The sequence below is a fragment of the Populus trichocarpa genome, chromosome 4 (genome assembly GCF_000002775.5).
Source record: "Populus trichocarpa isolate Nisqually-1 chromosome 4, P.trichocarpa_v4.1, whole genome shotgun sequence".
NCBI lineage: Eukaryota > Viridiplantae > Streptophyta > Magnoliopsida > Malpighiales > Salicaceae > Populus > Populus trichocarpa.
The window spans coordinates 6,200,388-6,225,922 of record NC_037288.2 but is presented as its reverse complement, the minus strand read 5'-3'; the positions used below and the strand labels follow the sequence as shown (position 1 = coordinate 6,225,922).

At 33.6% G+C, this 25,535-nt stretch overlaps 2 protein-coding genes and 1 pseudogene across 8 annotated transcripts; all 3 read right to left on the bottom strand.

Moving 5' to 3' along the window:
- Nucleotides 1–18: 18 nt before the first annotated feature.
- Nucleotides 19–2,400, bottom strand: LOC112327324 (UTP--glucose-1-phosphate uridylyltransferase-like; annotated as a pseudogene).
- On the bottom strand, nucleotides 2,256–15,954 carry LOC7494521 (pentatricopeptide repeat-containing protein At1g62930, chloroplastic). Of its 6 annotated transcripts, none has more exons than XM_052452503.1 (5): nucleotides 14,021–15,954; nucleotides 4,549–4,706; nucleotides 4,114–4,170; nucleotides 2,489–2,580; nucleotides 2,256–2,354 (listed from the first exon to the last, which is right to left on the bottom strand). In XM_052452503.1, exons 1-2 carry the CDS (start codon nucleotides 15,753–15,755, stop codon nucleotides 4,672–4,674), a joined length of 1,770 nt encoding a protein of 589 aa, XP_052308463.1. In that variant the 5' UTR covers nucleotides 15,756–15,954; the 3' UTR covers nucleotides 2,256–2,354; nucleotides 2,489–2,580; nucleotides 4,114–4,170; nucleotides 4,549–4,671. The 6 variants fall into 6 exon arrangements, with proteins under 6 accessions (XP_052308463.1, XP_052308467.1, XP_052308468.1 ...); XM_052452507.1 differs by having other exon boundaries at nucleotides 4,549–6,226; nucleotides 15,662–15,951; XM_052452508.1 differs by lacking the exon at nucleotides 14,021–15,954 and adding an exon at nucleotides 6,348–6,661 and having other exon boundaries at nucleotides 4,549–5,978.
- Nucleotides 11,293–25,535, bottom strand: LOC18097549 (UTP--glucose-1-phosphate uridylyltransferase). 2 transcript variants are annotated; one of them, XM_052452509.1, is made up of 22 exons: nucleotides 25,368–25,535; nucleotides 25,197–25,244; nucleotides 24,869–24,960; nucleotides 24,688–24,778; nucleotides 24,407–24,467; nucleotides 24,226–24,303; nucleotides 24,083–24,133; nucleotides 23,906–23,979; nucleotides 22,943–23,015; nucleotides 22,775–22,832; nucleotides 22,591–22,637; nucleotides 22,447–22,512; nucleotides 21,997–22,029; nucleotides 21,527–21,579; nucleotides 21,382–21,457; nucleotides 21,221–21,277; nucleotides 21,056–21,139; nucleotides 20,874–20,972; nucleotides 20,680–20,784; nucleotides 19,837–19,908; nucleotides 19,698–19,745; nucleotides 11,293–11,503 (listed from the first exon to the last, which is right to left on the bottom strand). In XM_052452509.1, the coding sequence occupies exons 1-21, from the start codon at nucleotides 25,430–25,432 to the stop codon at nucleotides 19,719–19,721; spliced, it is 1,410 nt and encodes a 469-aa protein (XP_052308469.1). In that variant the 5' UTR covers nucleotides 25,433–25,535; the 3' UTR covers nucleotides 11,293–11,503; nucleotides 19,698–19,718. The 2 variants fall into 2 exon arrangements, with proteins under 2 accessions (XP_052308469.1, XP_006384119.2); XM_006384057.3 differs by lacking the exon at nucleotides 11,293–11,503 and having other exon boundaries at nucleotides 19,471–19,745.

Here is a 25,535-nt window from a genome sequence, read left to right as displayed (position 1 = left end):
ATGCAAAGGATTTAATACTTAAGGAAATTTGTTACCATCAAAATGCTTTTATAAATCATTTGTAATACTGTTTTGCACTTGACATTTTGAACACTTTCAACAAAATATATATATCCTGATGGACTTCTTAGAAGAGTAAGAGACTTCAATAAAGATTAATTTCCAAATCCCATTAAAAGGGATTGCTAATGGCAAATCGCATAGTCACCTGCAGAAGCACAAAATATAAGACCAAATTTTGAATCCATAAACTAAATTAAAACTGGTTGCATTCATCTTTTGTTCCTCCATGCAGTATTCGTTCTTGTTTCTAATCAGATGGTTTAAGATTTCTGAAGCACTAAGTCAAGGATATAACACGCTACAAGACTTCAATTCCAAGCATTTTCATGTTTAAAACCAGAACAGAGTATAACAAAAATAAAATCCTGAAGTCAGTTTACAATGAGAACCATAAATAATAGGATACTCAAATCAACAACAGCACCGAGGTTCCCTGGTTGGCAACAAACAAGTACTCTTTACCCTGCAAGGTTATAAGGAAATACAAAGGACATAAGAGCTAAAGTACCAGAGGAGCACAAATTACTTCTTAATATCACAAGGATAAAACAAAAGCAACATCATAGCATCAACCCGTGACAATAAAGCATCAAGCTTGCCACTGTTCTTTAGAGATGGGAACAAATCACCATGTCCAGGAGGATACCTACATGCATAAATAGAAGTTTTCAGAACAGCAAGCAAGAAGATAACACGTTGATACGATTATAAATTAAACTATACACTCAAACCTACTCCTTGCACTGTACAATTCCTAACTTTTTTTAGGTGTTATTTTACTTTCATTTCTGAATTTTAAGAAATTGCCCATGTTGGATCCCACTAAAAAAATTTCTTTCTTTAAGAGGGACAATCCTTGATCAGACACCATCAGCTTCCAAAAATTTGAGTAACAGATAACATTAAAGATATGCCAAAGTAAGATTGGATACACAATCTTCCAATTGTGGCATACTTTCGTCACTGGCCAGTGATCCAGACACTCCATGCTAAGTTACACTCATCGCTCAGTTTTCAATAAACAGCTAAAAGTATAATAGGCATGTCTTTGTCACATATCATAAGGAAAGGAAGTAATTTGTGAGAGCATTAGTATGCAAGTATAGGAGTTACTTTCTGGATTTTACACATGTCAGAAAAGCAAAATTGATTTGGAGAAGTTTATACAACTCAGAAGTTGGTAAATAAATAAACGACTTGATATGCATCCAAATAGTCCCTTACATAAGACTCTAGAAGTAAGAGGTGGAATAGATTGATAGAAGTTCACAAGCTCAGAACAGCAGGTAAATAGAAGAGTTTTCAACTCAACTTTCTTAATCAGAATTCAAAGAAGTTCAAGCTCTCCCCTAGTTTTACAACATATTCAAACTCATAAGCATCTGGTGCCAAATATATTATCATCAGAGTGCATCTGATAGAATATATAATTATATAGTGCATGCAAAATGGTAAAAATTGACTGAAAGATATTCATTGAACTTCATATAGTAAAATATAGAAATTTGAAACTATACCATCCATCCTTGTCAGTGTGTCCTTTTGAAGGCATTGGCACAAAATCATCAGCAACCAGACGAGGATATTGGCTCTGTGTAATTCCAAAGGGGAAAAGGCAAATTTGTTGTTTAACATTTTCAGACGCAGATATTAAAAGAAACCGATCAAATAGTAGCATCACAAACCTGATTAAAGGTGTGAATCTCAATATTTGAGTTTGAGTGCTTCTCAATAATCTGAGTTGGACAGCAACTGGTGTTACTATACAAGTAAAATCTAGCAAGGACAAGAGAAAGAGCAGGAGAAAAAGGTAAGGATCAGGCACCTTCTGTGTATCATCATGAGTGTTGAATGAGTTCATTAGAAACAAGGGAACGCTGCACCCATATTTGTTGTTAAGATTCTGCAGCAACTTTAACAGTTAGTTCCATGCAAAAACAGAACCAAATCAAAATCAAAGCAGAAGAGAAGAGAAGAGACAAACACTCACCTCAATCTGGATGACAATAAGGTCAAGAAATGTCAGTCCATTACGAACTTCAATGCCAGAACGATGAAACACAACAGCATAAATCAATTTCAATGTCATATATATCTCCTAAACCTCCTTTCTGCTCCACAGACAAAAGGGTAAATCATTTCAGCCAAAAAAAACAACAACCATCACCCTAGTCACCAATCTGACATTCACCTTCTTTTTTCCCTAGCAATTTGACAGCATAACGAACAAAAGATTACATATTTAGGACCAGTGCATCCCATTGTTGTCCCCAAACCAAACCTCCATTAACCTTCAAAACAACAAGCTTGTCAAAAAGCTTCTTGGTTTCCTCTGGGTCCGCAACAAAATCAAATCACTTTAAGCAACAACCACACAAGTTTGGCTAAAAATAATGCAATAAAAATTCAGATCATTATCAATTACCCTCAGGAGCTGACTCCAAGGTATCATATGGAACCACTACTTCATCAGTAGGTGTCTGAATCTTACTCCACTCAACTTGCCGCGCTTCCCCACTTTCACACACAAAATCAATCAATAAATAATTCAATAAATTCCAAATCTCAGATTCATAACAAAAAAAGAAGAGCAATTATCCAAATACCAAAAACAATCTCCATCACATTGCGCTTAGCACTAATACAAATATCAGTCATATAAAACAGAATTATTCCTTTTTTTCATTTTTGAGCAACAAAATCAATTTTTTTAACGGGAGTTGGTTGAAGAATAATGAATTACATATGATAGCAAGAGATGAGGATGAAGAATGTTTTCTCACTCTCACTGCACCAAATCTCGAAACAAAATTAAGAAATTGTAAGTAGATCTGAGAACGTAATTACTTTGATTAGTGAGATTAGCAAGAAATGAAGGAGTGACTAAAGCAAAAGAACATAACAAGATTTAATGACAACACCCGAAAATCATCTATGAATTTTAAAGCAACACCTAAAATTATTTGTGTATTAATATTAATTGATGACTTGATAGGAGAGAAACTTAGGACCCACAATAATAATAAGAAAGAATGCAACATTGTCTCGACTCTAGAGTCAATAAAAACAGTGAAGCATGGCTAATCAGTTCTTGAATATCTTTTATTCATGTGCTATAGGGATTTTGCACTGTACATTCTAGACTACTAAACTAAGCAGTCAAGCCCTAGTACTTTTATAATTTCAGCAACGTTGATTCCTATTTTCTATTTTATCAACTCTTTAAGGTGTGGGGCATAAACAAAGTGGGAATCCAAAAGAGATCAGTTGAAATTGGAAGGAGTAAATGTTGTACTTTGAGTCTTGTTGGTTTCACAAGTTTGCAGCTTTTCCCGCTTAAAAAGCTTGCTCATAATCTTTAGTTTTATTGATGAAACTATAGCAAAAACATCACAGAGAAATTCACATGAGAGAAACAGAGGAGGCTAAGTAATAGCAGTGGCTTATGTTACTCGCAAAAGGAGGAAAAATAGAGGTTTGCTGCTGTGGAGGTACTTGGAGGTCTTACTGGTTATGCAAAAAAAATAAATTGATGCCCTTTTATGCATTAAGATTTTGAACAAGTCAAAATGGAAGAGGTGTACATCACAACAGCAACAAGTAAAATTAAAGAAGTCAAGTTTACTTTGGAAAGATTGATCCATTGGCATCCAGGAAAACTGGCTTCCAACCTGCCTTCTCCTATTTTATTTTTCTAGAAAACTTAGCAATGAAGGATCATACTGAGTGCTGAACATATTCACTGGTCAATTTGCTAAAACAACCACACTGGAGAATCTCTGATTTATTCACACACAAATGATATCAACTATCCAATTATAATAAAAATTAGATTAACACTTCACCATCGAATTCCAATTGCCTGTTTGCTATGTCATGTCATCAAACATCACGAAATTCAGCTGTACAGCACTAAAAATGAAGATCCGATGCTCTTTCATGGAAATACACCATACATATTCAACCATGAAAACACATATTACCCAACTTTGCAAACAGAACAAAAGATCCAAAAACCAAAATAAGAAACACAAAATAATCCAAACGCACCAGGGTTGTTTGCGTATTTATTTGTTTCTCATTTGCAGAATTGGGGGTAGCATCCACCTGCATCCATAAGGCAACAGTAATTGAGAACATTCTACATACAATAGCACTTAAATTATGTCTTGTTTGCTTTAAGAAAAGCGTTTTTGAAGTTACCCAAGATGATGAAAATTTTACACAAGTTTAATCACTAATGAGAAAATTGAATAGGTTCATCACTTTAACTCAATTCCACACATATTTATTGACAAACATAAATGTGCATGTATAACCCAGAAAGCTGAATGCTAGTCCAAAACAGGTATTATGATTTGTGAAACAAAAGCAAGTAACTGGTGTCATTGTCAAGTTTTTGACAAGACTGAACTAACAATATATTAACCAAGATTTTGACAAGACTGAACTGGCAATAAAATAACTAGAGAAGAAAAAAGCTACCTAATATTTGCAGTGTGAATTAGCAGCATGAAAAATTGACATAAGCCTTTTTCACCATGACGACTTCACGTAAGCCTAGATACTTCTTCAGAACAAGATTGTCTTCATTAGATAACAGATCTTCTACCAAGCTGTGGTTCCCGCATCTGTAATGAAACCTCTGTCTCTCATTTCACCGATAAGATGCACTGCCCTTGATTCATCCTTGTGTTGGAGAAATCCTCGGATAATAACATTATAAGAAAATTCATCTGGAGGGCAGCCATCGTCTTCCATATTTCGGAAAGCTTCCAATGCTTCATCTAACAACCCTTCTTTACAAAGTCCATTTATTATTGTAGTGTATATCTGAACATTAGGCTGCAACCCGATGACAAAGAGTTCTGAAAACAGTTCCCTTGCATCTTTAAGATTCCCGGATTTGCACATGGCATTAACTAGGATGTTATACATCACCAAATTAGGCTTCAAGTAAGTACTTTGCATTGCTCGAAACAATCTGAATGCCTTTCCAAGATACCCTTGTTTGCAAAAGCCATCAAGCAATATTGCGTAAGTATATAAATTTGGGAGGTTTCCATTAGTGTGCATATTCTTGAAAAGATCTTGTGCTTCCCTAAGTCTGCCTAATTGGCATAATCCATGAATAAGAGTGTTGTAACTAACATTGTTCGGAGTTGAGCCTTGATGAATCATTTCATTAAAAAGTTGCTTGGCCTCATCTATCCTTTTGGCCTTACAATATCCGTTAATTAAGATGCTGTAACTAAAAACATCAGGTTTACAACCCTTGGTTATCATAACATCGAAAAGCTTTCTAGCTTCAACAACTTCCGTCCACATGGAATATCCATACATCAAAGAATTGTAAGTCACTACATCAGGCTCCACACCCATTTCAGTCATTGTTTTTAACACACCTTCAGCCGCTAAAACCTTGCCTTCTTTACAAAATGTATCAACTAGCACGTTGAAGGTGACAACATTTGGCATGATATTCAAACTCGTCATTTCATTTAGCAATGCCGAAGCCTCCTTCCATCGGCTGAAATTGCATAAGCCCTGGATCAGAGAGGTGTAAGTGAAAATTGTTGGGGAAATGTCTTTAGCCTTCATATAAGAGAAGATATCTAAAGCCTCATTCACCCGCCTGTATTTGCAAAGACTGTGGATGAGTGTACTGTATGTCACCACATTCAGCTGGCAGCCTGCCTCTTCCATTTTCTTAAACAATCCAGCAGCCAGAGCAGTTTCCCCAATCTTACATAAGCCATTGATAATCGTAGTATAAGTGTAGTCATCAGGTTGACACCCTCTTGCCACCATGTCATCAAATAATTCCACGGCTTGGGCAAATTTACCCACCTTACCGAGCCCATTGATTAAGGTGGTAAATGTGACAATGGTGGGTTGAAGACCAAGTTTAATGCCTTTGGCCAAGACAGAGAACCCAAGATCAACATGTTGCAACTGGCAGAAGCAATTAATCAAGATATTAAGCGTACAAGTATTAGGAGAGAGCCCAGCTAATTCCATTTGTTTGGAAAGAGAAATCACAGCATCGTAATACTGTCTCATTTTGACAATTGCAGATAATAATTGATTGAATTGGATGATACAAGGCAGGGGTTTCCTATGAAGCATTTGATTGAAAGAAGCAAGGGCAACATCAATGTTTCTGAAAGAAGAAGAAGCATCATCATTTTTGTGTTTATATCTACTGCTACTGCTACTGTTACTGCTAGATGAAGAAATGGAGTTGGAGTGGTTGCTAGACAACAGTGATGGAAGAATCATACCCATTATTTTCATTTGGCATCGCTGAGTTTGGGACCCAATAAAGAAGGCTTCTGAACCTCGAAGTCTGACTGCCGCCACCGCCATCATCATCGGCCTTCCTCTGTGTTTTTCCTTCTCCTTGTGGTCTCGTTTTTTATCGACCAAAACGACAGAGACACTTTTAACAAATCTGGAAGATTGAAGAAAGGGATTTGGGGAAGCAGCAGCGTCTCCCTCTAAAACCACGTGGGCATGAACGGTTGGGACTTGGGATCATGCTTGGAGCGCTTCTAAAACGCTGGCGTTTTGAAGAAGAAGAGACAGCAAATTTACAGCTAATACAATCCAGTCCAGATTTGCTTTTAAATTTTAAATTGCATCCATTTTTAAATTTGAATATTTGTTCCAGTTTATATGTAGAAGTTCTTTTAAGAATAAATGTATATTTGAGTGTCCTAAAGCTATTAGTTTAGCAATTGGAGGCCCCAGCAACCTCGATTCTACCCACAAGTTTTTTTCTTCTTTTCAATTAAGTCCCTGTTAATTAAAGTTATTTCTTTCAACAAGAATCTCAGTTTGGGTTCCTTTCAATTACACCCTTTTTCAACACAAACTACTAAATTACAAACCCAATTTATCACATTATACATTCACAAAACACCATTAAAAAAGAGAGAATTGTTACACATTGAATGAATTACAAGCATAGTAATTCAAATTCAAGAAAAGTTGCCTCATCATTGAATGAATTACAAATATTGGAACTTGGAAGGTTTCTTCTCACCATCTTTCTTGCCCCCTCTCTTTTCAATGCATGTAACCTCTCTAGGGATGAGCTCTATAATGGCTTCCTGGTATTTTTTGTCAGCTTCTTTAGGGAATTTTTCTTGCTTGGGCAAGCAAGCACTTGCAATTTTTTTACCATCATAAGAGAGAGAGGGAGACACCACAAAAATGGTATTCTATGAATCTTATTTCATCTAATTTTGTAATTTTATTGTATTTTCTCATCAAATGCTCATTATGCACTTCAACTTCATTGATGATTTTATTTTTCATCTCCTTTTATTGTAGATGGATGGTTGTTTATCGGCATAATTAAAGAATATCCATGAAATCATTGCCATGCAAAACCTATCTATCAACACTAACAATTTCAAAGCCTTGATAATTCAATACATATATGAAGAACAACAACATGGTTATTGACGATGTTTTAAATTAGATTTAGGGGGTATGTGGAGTATAGTAAGATTTGTCTTTATGAGCAATTTATCCCTCAATAAATAACAATAAACTAATATCCTAGAACTAGCTTTCAAACAAGAACTATCTTTGTAATCCATTTAAAGATAAATTATCTATGTAAATTTTAATAAGAATCTTTCAATGTTTTTATAATAATATATAAAATTCATTCAAAATCAATTCTACTTGAAGTGTTTAAATAGAATTGCATGCACATTAAAAAGCTAAAGTAAAAAACTTAGACTTGTGATTGAATAAAAATAAGTTCCTAACATGCACATTAACATATATAATACAAAATATTATACTTATGACATCAAGTATGGACCTAAAAACAATTTAAATATGATTTATTTACATGTTGAAGATATTTAGAATAAGAAGGAAAACATTGTTCTCAAGATTCAACCATTTATCTTTAAAATTAAAATGATAATCAATGCTTAATGCAAATGATCTTCTTGCAAATAATATCTCATAACTCTATCAACTTAACTTTTAAAGTCTGCACTACCTTTCAGATTCCATGGATCAAGGAAATGAACTCAAAATTTTTCTGTGACATACCAAAATATAAGCTTTAGAATATAACTAGATTGTTGGCCAGAGCTACGCTACGGGTCAAATCAACTTTTTTTTTTTCATGTAAAAAAATCAATTGTTGCTAATGGTTTTTTAGTAGAAAAAATCTAAATCGCGAGGGGGTTAACTCAACATAACACGTGACCTCGTTAACTTGGTAGTCCAAAGACAATCTGAATGGACAGTAAAAGCATAGTTTGACTAAATAAATTCAAGAACATATCTTCTTCTTTTTAATATTGAGACAACAATATATTGGATCGACTAGGGTCAGTCGTGATTACCCTGCCAAATTCACAATCTAGGTCATGAGACCATGATTATCTCATATAAAGCAAATCAAAATAAATTATAAAGTTCCCAACAACTGAATGTTGAAAGATGAAATTAAAAAGAAATTAAAAATAGATAAAAAAAAATGACCGAGTCTACTCGTCAAACCAACAAACTAAGGCGTGAGACTAGGATAACCCCATAAAAAATAAATCAAAACAAATTATGAAGCCTAATTTCTAATCAACCCAATGTTGAATGATGAAATTGAAAAGAAATCAATATAAAAAAGAAACACGAAAAGGACCAAAGTCAACCCAGATTAACTCATCAAACTCATGACCTAGGTCATGAGATTGGAAAAACCTTATAGAAAGTAAATAAAAAAAATAACCCGAGTCAATTTAGATTAACTTGTAAAACCCACAACTCGGGTCTTGAAATTAGGATAACCCTATTAAAATCAATTTTAAACAAATTATGAAACTCAATTCTCAGCCATCCCTTTCTTGATGGATGAAATTGGAAAAATTCATTCTAAAAAAAAGACATAGTAAAACGACCCAAGTTTATTTAGGTTAACCCACAGAACTTGTGAGTTGGGTTATGAGATCGGAAAAGTCTCACAGAAAGCAAACCAAAACCAATCAAGAAGTTTAATTCATAATAAAAACTAATATTGAAGAATGAAGTTGGAAAAAATACAATTTTTTTTTTAAAAAACTTGAATCAACCAGGTTAACTTGTCAAACCCGCAACACGAGTCAGGAGACTGTGATAACCACATAAAAAACCAAACGCAACAAATCATGAAGTCCAATTTCTAGTAAATCAGATATTAAAAGATGAAATTAGAAAAAGAAAAACATAGATTTTAAAAGGAAGAAAAAACAAAGACAAAAATAAAATTACAATTGATAGTATTTTGTAAGGTGATGATTAGTAAAAGCAGCACTTCTTTTAATCTTTTGTTAAATTTTTTTATTTGATCAAACGATTATCTCTACCAATAAAAAGTTAAAAATTAATCACAAATGAAAGCAAACTGAATCAAACTATGAGTTCAACTTTTAAAACAACTCAATTTTGAATGATGACACTAAAAAAAAAAATCAGGGTCAACTTGTGCTAACTCATTAACCCCACAATCATGGACACATAATCGAGATAACCTTATGGAAAAAAAAAAACATGAAAACTAATTCCTAAAAATATTAAATGGTGAAGGATTAAATTGTTTTTTTTTTTTTTGAAAAAAAGACCTAAAAAACACCAAAATTAACTTGTATTAACTTTCAAAACCCGTTATCATGATCATGAGCCTGAGACTTACCGTGTAAAAGGCAAACCTAAAAAAACAATGAAGCAAAATTCTCAATAAAAAAATGTCAAGGTATGAAACTTAAAAAAATTTAAAAAAACCAATGAAAAAAAAATCAGAGTCAACTCTAATTAACCCACAAACCCAGCTACTATAAGAATATGATTGAGATAACCTCATAGAAATAAAAATGAGAAAAAAAAAAAACAAAGACCAACTCGTACAAAAATAAATATTGAAGGTTGAAATTGAAAAATAAATAATTAAAAAAAATACCAAGGCCAACCTGTTTTAACCTTCGAAACTCGTGATTGTGGCTATAAGGCCGAAACTAACCACATAGAAGGCAAACCCAAAGAAATAACAAAGCAAACTTCTCAATAAAAAATATGTTGAGGCATGAAACTGAAAAAAAAAAAACAATGTCAACCCGGGTTAACCCGCCATCCTCGTGATCATGAGTATAAGATTTGGATAATCTTTTAAAAAGAAAAGCCAAAAAGAAGAATCATGAAGACCAATTCTACAAAAATCAAATATTGAATGATGAAATTGAAAAAAAAAATCAATTTTATAAAAGGAAAAAAAATCAAAGTCAACAAAATTGATATAAAAATCAAACCTAATGATTGACGATGAAATTAAAGAAAAAAATCAATAAAAAAAATAAATAAATAGCAATCAAAAGAATAAAGATTAAATTGAATATGAAATATAAATGGTAGGACACTCTCATACCTTGTCCAACCACTTTTCTTTCTATTAATATTTTATATTTGTGAAAGATCAAATTAACTCTAAATCAATTTGATTATAATAAAAAAACCAAAATGAAAAGATGAAAAAACCCTTTGAATGAAGCTTTATTTTTGTAATTAATTCTAAATTAACTTGATTATAACAACAACAAAAAAAGATGAAAAAGCCCCAAGGAAGTTTTATTTTTGTTGTTTTTTAAGGAAGTTTAGTAATTTAATTATGCTTGAAAGATAAAAATATCTAAAAGGTCCCTTGATGAAAGGTTTTTTTATTATTATTATTACTTTTAAGGTTAATTAAATCATTTAACTATTCATAATGGAAGACAAAAGTTAAATTTGTCCTTAATTAATTTTTGTCAATAATTAATGTGTCTCATGAAAACACTAAATCAGCCCTTAATTGTTAAGTTAGTAAGTTTTTTATAGGGCCAAATTAGGGAAGATTTTGTTCATTGCTACAATACTTTCCCCACTTATTTTAGTTTCTTGTTAATAACAAACAAAGCAAAAATAGAGCAAAAGAAAGCTGAAAAAGAAATCAGAGGATAAGAAGGCAAAGAGTCATTGCTTGTTATATAGAACACCTCTCATTCAATCTTTTTTTATAAATGATAATTAATAGGAGGGACTAACATGATAAGGCTTAGAAAGATTGGGGATAAAAAGAAAACTAGAAAGATTATAAATGATGGTTACTAATTATAAAAATTATAAAATTTAGAGGCTAATTTTTAATTATTCTGTTTTAAAATGTTAACATTCAATAATTTGCAAAGCAAATAATGAAAAAAAAGCTCCAATCACTAGGATTAATGTTATTAAACAGTCCGGCCTAATAGATAAATTCAGTGACCCATTAATTTGAGACCTGACCATACCAAGTTTTATAAATAAAAAAGAAGACTCGATAACTTCGAGATTCAGACAACTGCAAACTGAATTCATCTCTTATTGTTCTAGCAAAATACATGGGAATTGCGACATGAAAACAGGGCTGCTCAGAGTTTTTCTTCAAAACATTGTTGCGCCAGGCAACTTCCTTAGAGGTCCTCTGGGCCATTAATTTCCTGGGCACAGAAAAAGAGATTGGTAACTCCATGGTGAGCCAATACAAAGAATGTTCTAATTATGATAAATCATTCAAGTTTAGCATCTTACCTTGTTTTCAAGAACGACTCCCTCTGGTATTTCCAGTTTCACACCAGATTTCACCACGATGCTCACTTTTCCCTGCAGAGGTGATGGAACAGAAGGGCAAGTGTCGGTCTGAAGGCTTTTACCCAGAGAGACTAAGGCAACAAATCAATAATTACATGCAACACGTTAAAGATAAAGGGATTTATACAAGTCGCAAGTTGTTGAGAATCAATACAAGGCCAGGCATAGAGAGTAGTGGTCACTAAAAGATCTCTATACAGTAAAAACAGTCATCTACGCCCATGATTATACAAAAAGAAACACAACAAACACTCACCTCAATCTGGATGACAATAAGGTCAAGAAACACAACAACATAAATCAAGTTCAATGTCATATATATCTCCAAAACAGACCTGTGAAACACAACAACATAAATCAAGTTCAATGTCATATATATCTCCAAAACCTCCATTCTGCACCACAAACAAAAGGGTAAATCGTTTCAACCAAAAAAACAACAACCATCAAGCTGTGGTCACCAGCCTTCTTTTTCTTCCCTGGCAATTTGATGTACAGATTAAAATGCACCAAACATAACAAACAAAAGTTTACATACCTAGGACCAGTGCATCCCATTGCTGTCCCTAAACCTCCATTAAGCTTCAAAACAACATCTTGTCCCAAAGGGAACCACTACTTCATCAGTAGGTGTCTGAATCTTACTCCACTCAACTTGCTGCGCTTCCCCACTTTCACACACAAAATTCACAAAAAAATTCAACCAATTAATAAATAATTCAATAAATTCGGAATTTATGCAGTCAAGCCCTAATAATTTTGTAATTTCAGCAACGTCGATTCCTATTTTCTATTTTATCGGCTCTTTAAGGTGTGGGGAATAAAAAAAGTGGGAATCCAAAAGAGATCAGATGAAATTTGAAGCAGTAAATGTTGCACTCTGAGTCTTTTGGTTTCACAAGTTTGCAGCTTTTCCTGCTTAAAAAGCTTGCTCATAATCTTTAGTTTTATTGATGATCTGTTTTCTCATCTCCCTCTCTCTTTTCTCTTTGTCCTCTATATGAATGGCATTTTGCTTGAATAACTATACCAGAAATGTTTATCAGTAATTAAGTATTATAAAGGATGTCAGCAATCTCTAGATATGACCATGAATTTACAGGCTATACATAAGAAAAATAACAACACAATTCCAGAAATTCTAGATTCCTAGATTCTGATGAAACTACAGCAAAAGCATCACAGAGAAATTCACATGAGAGAAACAGAGGAGGCTAAGTAATAGCATTGGTTTATGTTACCCTCAAAAGGAGGAAAAACAGAGGAGATACTTGGAGGTCTTGCCAATTATGCATCTAAGAAATAGATGCCCTTTTATGCATTAAGATTTTTAATAAGCCAAAAAGGAAGAATAGATATGGGAGTATTACTTTGGAAAGATTGATCCTTTGGCATCCATGAAAACCTGGCCCCCAACCTACCTTCTCCTATTTTATTTTTCCAGAAAACTTAGCAACGAAGGATCATATTGAGTGCTCACTGGAGAATCTCTTATTTATTCACACAAATGATACCAACCATCCAATTATAATAAAAATTAGATTAAAACTTCTCTATCGAATCCCACTTGCGTGTTGCTATATCATTATCATCAAACATCATGAAAATCAGTTGTACAACACTAAAAATGAATATATGATGCTCTTTCAAGGAAACATACCATACATATTCAACCATGAAAACAAATATTACCCAACTTTGCAAACAGAACAAAACACAAAATAATCCAAACTCACTAGGGCTGCTTGCGTATTTATTTGTTTCTCATTTGCAGAATTGGGGGTAGCATCCACCTGCATCCATAAGGCACAGTAATTGAGAACCTTCTACATGCAGTAGCACTTAAATTATATGTCTTGTTTGCTTTAAGAAAAGTGTTTTTGAAGTTACCCAAGATGATGAAAATTTACACTAGTTTAATCGCTAATGAGAAAAATAGGATTCATCACTTTAACTCAATTCCACACGTATTTAGTGACAAACATAAATGTGCGTGTATAAACCTAGAGAAGTGAATGCTAGTCCAAAACAAGTATTATGATTTGTGAAACAAAGCTAGTAATTGGTGTCATTGTCAAGATTTTGACAAGACTGAACTAACAATAAATTAACCAGAGAGAGAAAAAAAGATGCCTAATATTTGCAACATGAATTAGCGGCGTGAAAAAATGACATCACCTTTTCACCTTGACGAGATTCAAGTAAGCCTAGATACTTCTTCAGAACAGGATTGTCTTCATTAGATAACAGATTTTCTACCACATTGTGGTCCCCGCATCTGCAATGAAACCTCTGTCTCTCATTTCACCAATAAGATGCACTGCCCTTGATTCATCCTTGTGCTGGAGAAATCCTCGGATAATAACATTATAAGAAAATTCATCTGGAGGGCAGCCATCCTCTTCCATATTTCGGAAAGCTTCCAATGCTTCATCTAACAATCCTTCTTTACAAAGTCCATTTATTATTGTAGTGTATATCTGAACATTAGGCTGCAAACCTTTGACAAAGAGTTCTGAAAACAGTTCCCTTGCATCTTTAAGATTCCCGGATTTGCACATGGCATCAACCAGGATGTTATACATCACCAGATCAGGCTTCAAGGAGGAACTTTGCATTGCTCGAAACAATCTGAATGCCTTTCCAAGATACCCTTGTTTGCAAAGGCCATCGAGCAATATTGAGTAAGCAAATAAATCTGGGAGGTTGCCATTCTTGTGCATATTCTTGAAAAGATCTTGTGCTTCCCTAAGCCTGCCTAATTGGCACAAGCCATGAATAAGGGTGTTGTAAGTAACTTTGTCCGGAGTTAAGCCTTGAAGAATCATTTCATTATAAAGTTGCTTGGCCTTATCTATCCTTGTGGCCTTACAATATCCGTTAATTAAGATGTTATAACAAAAAACATCAGGTTTATAACCCTTGGTTATCATGACATCAAAAAGCTTTCTAGCTTCAACAACTTCCATACACAAGGAATATCCATACATCAATGAGCTGTAAGTAACAATATCAGGCTCCACACCCATTTCAGTCATTGTTTTTAACACACCTTGAGCCTGTGAAACCTTGCCTTCTTTACAAAATGTATTAATTAGCACGTTGAAGATGACACTATCTGGCATGATATTCAAACTCCTCATTTCATTTAGCATTGCTGAAGCGTCCTTCCATCGGCTGGAATTGCATAAGCCCTTGATTAAAGAGGTGTAAGTGAAAATATCAGGGGAAATGCCTTTAGCCTTCATATAAGAGAAGATATCTAAAGCCTCATTCACCCGCCTATCTTTGCGAAGACCGTCAATGATTGTACTGTATGTCACCACATTAGGCTGGCAGCCTGCCTCTTCCATTTTCTTAAGCAATCTAGCAGCAGCAGCAGTTTCCCCGATCTTACATAAGCCATTGATAATTGTATTATAAGTGTGGACATTAGGTTGACACCCTCTTGCCACCATGTCATCAAATAATTCCGCGGCTTGGGAAAATTTACCCACTTTACAGAGCCCATTGGTTAAGGTGTTAAATGTGACAATAGTGGGTTGAAGACCAAGTTTAATGCCTTTGGCCAAGACAGAGAACCCAAGATCAATACGTTGCAACTGGCAGAAGCAATTAATCAACATATTAAGGGTATAAGTATTAGGAGAGAGCCCAGCTAATTCCATTTGTTTGGAAAGAGAAATCACAGCATCGTAATACTGTCTCATTTTGACAATTGCAGATAATAATTTATTGAATTGGATGATACAAGGCAGGGGTTTCCTATGAAGCATGTGATTGAAACAAGAAAGGGCATCATCAATGTTTCTAAATAAAGAAGCATCATTGCTGTGTTTATATCTACTGCTACTGCTAGAGGAAGAAATGGAGTTGGAGTGGTTGGTAGACAACAGTGATAAAGTGGTTGGAGATAGAAGAAGAATCATACCCATTATTTTCATTTGACATCGCTGAATTTGGGCCCCAATAAAAAAGGCTTCTGAACCTCGACGTCTCACCGCCGCCGCCGCCGCCATCATCATGAAGTGGTCTGGTTTTTTATTGACCAATACGACAGAGACACTTTGTAACAAATCTGGAATATTGAAGAAAGGGATTTGGGGAAGCAGGATCGTCCGTCTCTAAATGCAGAAGTTTCGGGAAGAAAAGTATGTGGGAATGAACGGGAAACACTGGCGTGTCGACGATGATGAAACAGCAAATTATATTATAATTATAATTATTTTTTTAAAAAAAAAAACCTAGAAGATGGTTTGTTTTATTGTACTAATTTTTTTTTACTCAGTGTTTTAATAAAAAAATATTTTTTAATATTAAATTTATTTTTTACTGCCCTTCTTTCGTGACATAAATAACATAAATAATAAAGAGGCGGTTAACCTCATTGATTTAAATTTTTTTTTTTTGTTAATTTTATTATTTAATATTAAATTAATTTAAAATTATTTTTTATGATTTATTTTGTTTATTTTATATTAGGTTATTCCAACTTTATAATCCCGGAATAACACTTAATAGGTTAACTCAAGTTAACTCGGATTGTTTGTATTATCTTTTTTTATTTGAATTTTTTTTCTAATTTCATCATTGAACATTGAATCGGTTTAAAATTAAGCTTTATAATATGTTTTGATTTTTTTTTATAGGAATATTTTGGTCTCATGGTCAGTGTCATGAGTTTTGCCATTTTAACTCTGGTTAAATCATGTTGTTGTTTTTTTTTTATTTTCTTTTTAAGAAGTTATCTTAGTTTTGTGATTTGGTTTACAGGTCCTTATGACCCAAGAATAATCCTTAACGAGTTAATTCGGGTTGACTTGACTCATTTTTTTAATTAAATGTATTTTCAAATTTTATCGTTCAATATTGAATCCAACAAGGTCGATTGGGAATTGAACTTCATAATTTGTTTGTTTTGTTCTCTAATGTGTTATATCAGTCTCATGACTAGAGCTATGGATTTGACAGGTTAACCCGAGTTAAATCAAATCATCTTTTTATTTTCTTTCTATGAGGCTATCTCGGTCCCATGAGCCGGGTCATGGGTTTGGCTGATTAACTCGGGTTGTTTTTTATGTTCTTTTTAAAATTGATTTCCTTTTCTAATCATGTCTTTCAACATTGAGTTGATTATTGGACTTCATAATTTGTATTGATTTGCTTTTTAAGGGGTTATCTTGGTCTTATGACTTAGGTTGCGAGTTTGACAGGTTAATCCGGGGCTATTTTTTAGGTCTTTTTTTAATTTTTTTTTAATTTTATCCTTAAACATTAAGTTGATTAGGAATTATGCTTCATAAGTTGTTTTAATGGGGTTATCATAGTCTCATGACTCGAATCGTAGAGTAGACATGTTAACTCAAGTTGACTCAAGTCAATTCAATATGTTGTTATCTTGATATTAAAAAAAAAATGTCATCCTAAAATTTTATTTTGAGTCAAACTATATTTTTTATGATTCGTCTCATTTGATTTTGGACCCACAAAGTTAACCATGTCACATCAAGTCAATCTCCATGAGGTTTAGATTTTTTTTTCACCAGAAAAAAATAGTAGTAACATCTAAGTATTTTTTTTTGAAGTTCAAGAAAAATTTAACTTGGTCTGCAGTGTAACGCGGGTCAGTGATCAATATATACTAAAACGCCTAGTTATATTGTTGTTGTTGTTGTATGACAAAACTATGAACGTTATGACTTATGGGTAAAACATTATGCATACACGCATTGTTTACCCTCTTACATTTTAATATAGACTCGTTGTTTTTATTTTGATCTTTGAACTTTTTTTTTTGTGCAATTGTATTTTTTTTAGACCAATTTAAAGAATAATTGAATCAAATTTGTTGATAGAGAATTAAATTAAAAGATGGAGAATCAAAGTAGAAAAGACACCACAATGGGTGATGGTTTCAAGTTCTCATAAAAAGTTTATTTTAGTCCTCAAACTTTACAAATTATACCTTTTAGGCCCCTCAATATTTTTTAAATTCAATTTTAAAATAAAATCTCATTTTTGTTATTTTTTAGTTCCTGGTTTGAGAGAAAAGAGAGAGATTGCTTGATCCCAATGGTAGAGAGAGTTGATTATCTGACCACCAAAATGGTTGATCTTGGTATCAACGAGTTCCATTTGGTGATGAGAGTTCTACTTATGTGTTTTTTCACTTTGAAATTTTTTAAAGAACCAGATCTAAGCTCGATAATATTTTTTGTTTCAAGTTTTTATGTGATTTTTTCTTAAGGCCATTAATGCGTTTTTAAAGGTGTTTAGACTATTTTTTAGGTGATCTGGATCAAAACGAGCTGGAAAAAAACTTTTTGATATAAAAAATATATCTTGTTTTTTTGGCCACCACAGTGACTGGAATGTGGGGAAAACCAAACGATGAGTCGTCTAGAATATTTTTTAAAAAAATAATGGAGGGATGATTTCATTTTTCAAAAAAAAAAAACAGAGTCCACGTGCGAGCCCTATTTCTTTTTTTTTTTTTTTTAATTTTGCCTTTTAAAAAATCATGTTTTTTATGAGTTTTTTAAAATAATTTTTTTATTTATATTTAAATTAATATTTTCTCTCTGATTTCTTATTTTTTGTATTTAGCTTTTTTTAAATAGTGGTTTTATTTATTTATTTTGTTTGTATTTAATTTTTAAAGAGATTATTCTAATTCAACTATAATTTATTTTATGTTTTATATAATTGAAACTTTTTTTAAAAACATATTTTTTTATAGTATTTCAAATAAGTGCAACCTTGAAAGATATTTTTTTCCCTTTAATTTTATTCAATCAATTTTCCATGTGTGTCTATTTCTACTATTATTTGATTAAATAAAAAATTGATTTTAATAAATAGCGTGATGAACACAATCATGTAAATACCCTGTGTTACAATATTAAATATCTTGATTCACATCCCCCTCTCGACTTTTTCAGATATGTATTTAGTTATTGTTTATAACTTTTTATTTATTTACTGACACAAATAGTTTTTTATTTTATGTAATTAGATATATGCATATGTTTTTCAATTTACACTTAATACTTTTCTTTTCAGGTAAGAAAATGTGTCAAGAAATCTTGCATGTTCATTATTTTTGTTGGAAAAAAAATATCAAACCTGTGACGGAACGCAGTCAAATAGCTAGTAAAATATACTAAAATGCTTAGGATGTTTACTGTGGCAATAATTTTTTCAACCTTTTTTCTTTCTATGCATCCCTCTAAACCTAGAATGCTAAAAAAAGTTTGTCAAATTTTTTTAAGGATTGAATTATAACATAACGACATTTATTGTAACAAATGTTTTTCCATCCTTGAATTTTTCTTTCAATTGCTTCCCTCTATGCCTAAAATGATGAAGAATTTGCCAAATTTTGTTAAGGATTGGAAGCTTTCAATGATAGGGTACCAAGGTGAAAAATACATAGAAGTATAACAACCAATCTTATTGCCATCATAGTGTGAAATTCTAAATGTTAAAACAATATCATTTAAGTCAAACCAAAGTTAATCAAGTCAATTATTGCCTGATTTAATTTAAAACTCATCCCACGCTAGTTCTACACCAGTTCTAGATTGAACTTCTAGAGTCAAATTAATAGTCTTGATTTTTAGGTTTTCACCAGACTTGATGTGAACTAAATACGGACATCACCAAAATTTCCATGAGATAATAAGAAATGCAGAGGGTCATCATCATCGTAAACCTCCCAATAAACTAACTGATGGATAATTGAACAAAAAATTGGATCATATATAATTATATATTAATATGTAGCAGAAGCAGTTTTCACACCCTCGAGTATACCAGTTCTTGTTATAAACAAGGAAGACTTGTATGCTGCAAGAAAACTTCGATATTCAGACAACTGGAAACTGAATTCATCTCTTATTGCTCTAGCAAAATACATGGGAATTGCGACATGAAAACAAGGCTGCTCCAAGTTTTTCTTCAAAACATTGTTGCGCCAGGCAACTTTCTTAGAGGTCCTCTGGGCCATTAATTTCCTGGGCACAGAAAAAGAGATTGGTAACTCCATGGTGAGCCAATACAAAGAATGTTCTAATTATGATAAATCATTCAAGTTTAGCATCTTACCTTGTTTTCAAGAACGACTCCCTCTGGTATTTCCAGTTTCACACCAGATTTCACCACGATGCTCACTTTTCCCTGCAGAGGTGATGGAACAGAAGGGCAAGTGTCGGTCATGAAGGCTTTTACCCAGAGAGACTAAGGCAACAAATCAATAATTACATGCAACACGTTAAAGATAAAGGGATTTATACAAGTCGCAAGTTGTTGAGAATCAATACAAGGCCAGGCATAGAGAGTAGTGGTCACTAAAAGATCTCTATACAGTAAAAACAGTCATCTACGCCCATGATTATACAAAAATAAGTTTCAACACCGAGCTAAGGAAAACACCCTTCCAAATTGATGTTAGGCAAAGAGTCTATTAATAATTTTTGTAGCATGAGCACAGGGTAAGAAGGGTCACTAGCAAAGATACTGGGAGTTTAGTGAGTCAACAGAACTGGGATCAGACTCAAGAGAGAGTGAACTTTTGAGAGTGAGAGACCACCTCAGATCATTTCAATGGCAAGGTTAATCCCCAAATTTGCCTCATCATATGAAACTGACTTTGAGGGACAATAACAATTCAAGGGATTTTTTTTTGTGGGACTATAACAATTCAATGGCCTTCTTTTAACACCAATCGATTGCTTGTACCGTAATATAAGAACCTTACAGATTACATGGTTTTTTTCACTAGGAACTCCACACTATAATATGGATAGGTATTCAAGTTAGTAAAAGTTCAAAACACTAGCAACTGGTCTCCTAATTTTCCAAAGTACACCCATCCCACGGTACACATATGCATGGGGGCAAATGGTTAAATAGTGAGCATAAAAAATGTAATGAAAGAACATGTAATACCTTGAGAGTAATATTAGCACCAAACCATACATCACCAGCAACCTTAAGACTATCAAGCTCAATGATGCTAGGGATTGACTTAAATCGGCTCAAGAAGTTGGCAACCTGCCAAGAGGAGAAAAAAAAATCAATAATAATAATAATAAAAGAAAAAAAAAATCTCAAGAATACTTGATTATCAAACACTTTTTTACCTTCTTAAATTCTGGCCCCAGTTCGATAGAAGGATTTGCAGGATTTGTTCTAGCTGGATTTCGGATGACAAAGCCATCAACTACAGTGTAAAGATCAGACTGCGAAAGAGGCAATGAGTTAAGCGAGTCTCAAACACTTCACCAAGATCCAATGACAGTGACCGAAAAGAAAAGAAAGCAACCTGAACAAGAAGCAAATCTGAAGAAGCCTTCACTGGAAGGAATCGAGATCTAGGTACATTTATACCAATTGCATGGTCAAAGAACTGGTAGACAAGGAAACATTGCATCAAATGTGTGATTTCAACATAAAAACATCATGAAAAATCACGTTGAGTATCAAGTACCTTAATTGCTGCTCCAGCTGCAGTTTCTAGCTGAAGAACTTTGACTCCATCCACTTCCTGATAGCAAGATTAACGTTATCATGATTAGCCATTCTAAAAATGTAACTCGAATATCTGAAAACAAAGAAACAACAGTTAAAAGGAAAGAAATAAGAACATACCTTTGGGTTTGGAATAATCTCCATCTTAAGTGCATCAGCTTCCACAAGCCTTTTGATTGCCTTCAAGTTCACCCATCTATTATAGCATATATTGTTAGTAGCCTATCAAAGTATAATTTCTGCATTGATGGCAAGGTTGACTTACAAGTTGTTTGTATTGAAAATTTTGAACTTCTCAATCGACTTGAACTCATTGACCTGTTTCAAACAGAATCAGTTGGACAATAATTCAAATAAGATAATTCTCCAAAAATAGTGCAAATGAGAGCTAATTCCACTGCCATCAAGGCAATCTGCTTAGCAAATGCCAGATGGATTGATGGAAATGAAGAATCAGTTTCAATTACACAAATGCTGCCAGCCTCAAAGCGGGTTAATCAGTTTCAATTACACAAATGCTGCCAGCCTCAAAGCGGGTTAATCTCCCTCTTCTCCACTGGTGCCATTTACCTCAATACTGTACACTAGCACCTCAATGTTGTCTCTTCCCTTTATCTAAAGGCTACTGATCTACAACATATATCTAAAAGGCACCGCTACCTATCCATTATAGATATACAAAATGAAAACTGGAAGGAACACATTATCTGAAAAAGGGATCAGAACATGTCTTACATGCTGATCAGGGACCTGTGCAATTTCCAGGAGCTGCATCACATAATCAAGGAAAAAGTATTAGTCAACACCAAAAGCCATATTTTTCTTCCTTTTTCTCTAATAACTTTGATTCAAGAGGGAAGGGGGAGGAAAGGGGAGACTTTGGGGCTGCTGGAGGGAGCAAAGTGAATGGGAGCATTCCCAAAGAAAGAGGAAAAGGCAAACATAGCATGAGCAAAAAGAATTAACCTCAAAACTGAAAATTGGAGTGAAAAAGAAAGAACCAGATAAAAATGTCAAATATGAGAAATGAAAGCACTTCCAAGTCTACAGAATCAAGTCGTTTGCAAGTTCAAGCAAGTATGATTTAGAATAATTTATGCAAAGCTATATTGGGAATTTTATCCAATTCTGTTGGACTGTTGAACTCAAGGCAGGAGTTGCTAACACCGGGTAAGAGGTATATACCTGAACCTTCCCTTCATAAGAGATGAGAGTACCACCCTTCACATCAGCCAAGGTTTTGGGTGTCACCTGCAGAGGCACAAAGTATATGAGCAAATTTTGAATCCATAAACTAAATTAAAACTGGCTGCATTCATCTTTTTGTACCTCCATGCAGTATTCATTCTTGTTTCTGATCAGATGGTTTAAGATTTCTGCAGCACTAAGTCAAGGATATAACAGGCTACAAGACTTAAATTCCAAGAATTTTCATCATTAAAACCAGAACAGAGTATGACAAAAATTAAATCCTGAAGTCAAAAGTTTACAATGAGAACCAAAATCAGGATACTCAAATCAACAACAGCACCGAGGTTATCTGAGTTGGCAACAAATACATACTCTTTACCCTGCAAGGCGATAAGGAAATACAAAGGACATAAGAACTAAAGTACCAGCGGAGCACAAATTACTTCTTAATATCACAAGGATAAAGCAAAAGCCACATCATAGCATCAACCTGTGACAATAAAGCATCGAGCTTGCCACTGTTCTTTAGAGATGGGAACACATCACCATGTCCAGGAGGATACCTTCATGCGTAAATAGAAGTTTTCAGAACAGCAAGCATGAAGACAATACATTAATAAGATTTTTTGATAAATTAAACTATACACTCAAACATATTCCCTGCATTGTACAATTCCTAACGTTTTTCAGGTGTTATTTTACTTTCATTTCTGAATTTTAAGAAATTGCCCACACTGGATCTCACTAAATTTTTTCTTTCTTTAGGAGGGACAAACCTTGATCAGATACCATCAGCTTCCAAAATTTCAAGGGAGTTACAGGTAACAACAAAGATATGCCAAAGTTAGATTAGATACATTATCTTCCAATTATGACATACTTTCATCACTGGCCAGTGATCCAGACGCTCTATGCCAAGTTACACTCATCACTCAGTTTTCAATAAACAGTTAATTGAATTATAGGCATGTCTTTGTCACATATCATAAGGCAAGGAAGTAATTTGAGAGAGCATTAGTATGCAAATATAGGAGTTACTTTCTGGATTTAAATCAGGTCAGAAAATCATAAATTGAGTCAGGAAAGTTTATACAACTCCTTAGAAGTTGGTATACAAATAAATAAATAAATGACTTGATAAGCATCCAAAAAATCCCTTACATAAGACTCTAGAAGTAAGAGGTGGAATAGATGGATGGAAGTTCACAGGCTCAGAAGAGCAGGTGAATCAAAGAGTTTTCAATTCAACTGTCTCAATTAGAGTTCAGATAAGTTCAAGCTCTACCCTAGTTTTACAACATATTCAAACTCATAAGCATCTGGAGCCAAATATATTATTATCACAGTGCATCTGATAGAATATATAATTATAAAGTGCATGCAAAATGGTAGAATTGACTGAAAGATATTCATTAAACTTCATATGGTAAAATATAGAAATTAGAAACTATACCATCCATCCTTGTCAGTGTGTCCTTTTGAAGGCAATGGCACAAAATCATCAGCAACCAGACGAGGATATTGGCTCTGTGCAATTCCAAAGGGGAAAAGGCCAATTTGTTGTTTAACATTTTCAGCGAAGCAAAACACAAATATTGAAGGAAACTGATCAAACTGTAGTGTCACAAACCTGATTAAAGGTGTGAATCTCAATATTTGAGTTTGAGTACTTCTCAATAATCTAAGTTGGACGACAACAACTGGTGTTAGTATACAATTTAAATCTAAAAAGGACAAGACACAGAGCAGGAGAAAAAGGTAAGGATCAGGCACCTTCTGTGTATCATCATGAGTGTTGAATGAGTTCATTAGAAGCAAGGGAACGCTGCACCCATATTTCTTGTTAAGACTCTGCAGCAACTTTAACAGTTAGATCCATGCAAAAACAGAACCAAATCAAAATCAAAATCAAAGCAGAAGAGAAGAGAAGAGAAGAGAAGCAACAAACACTCACCTCGATCTGGATGACAATAAGGTCAAGAAATGTCAGTCCATTACGAACTTCAATGACAGACCTGTGAAACACAACAACAAAAAATCAAGTTCAATGTCAAATGCATCTCCTTAACCTCCATTCTGTTCCACAAACAAAGGGGTAATTCATTTCAACCAAAAAAAAAGATAACCATGACACTGTGGTCACCAATCTGACAATTGCCTTCTCTTTTTTTTTTCCCTGGCAATTTGATGTACAAATTAAAATGCACCAAGCATAACGAACAAAAGTTTACATACTTAGGACCAGTGCATCCCATTGTTGTCCCCAAACCTCCATTAAGCTTCAAAACAACAAGCTTGTCCAAAAGCATCTTGGTTTCCTCCGGTTCTGCAACAAAAATTCAAATCACTTTAAGCAACAACCACACAAGTTTGGGTTAAAAAAAATGCAATAAAAATTCAGATTATTATCAATTACCCTCAGGAGTTGACTCCAAGGTATCATAAGGAACCACTACTTCATCAGTAGGTGTCTGAATCTTACTCCACTCAACTTGCTGCGCTTCCCCACTTTCACACACAAAATTCACAAAAAAAATCAAACAATCACTAAATAATTCAATAAATTCCAAATCTCAGATCTCATAACAACAAAAAAAACATCCAAATATATATAAAAAAATCTCCATCACATTGCACTTAGAACCAATACATATATCGCAATTATAAAAAAAACATAATTATTTAATTTTTAAGCAACAAAATCAAAATTTTAAAAGGAAACTCGTTGAAGAATAATGAATTGCCTGAGATAGCGAGATACGAGGTTGACGAATCCAGTTTTCTCACTCTCACTGCACAAAATCACGAAACAAAATCAAGAAATTGTCGGTAGATCTGAGATCTCTTGGCTTCATCATCTCATTAACGAAACGGAATCACTTTGATTAGTGAGATTAGCAGGAAATTAAGATTACCTGATTTGATTGAGATTAGCAACAGCGGATTTGAGCTGAGAGATCTTCTCGGTATCAGTAGCCATTGTTGATTGATTTGATCCTAAGAGGTTAGAGAGAGAGAGAGAGAGAAATGAAGAATAAATCTGTGTGAGAAAAGGAGGATGTTTGAAAGGATGCGTTATATAT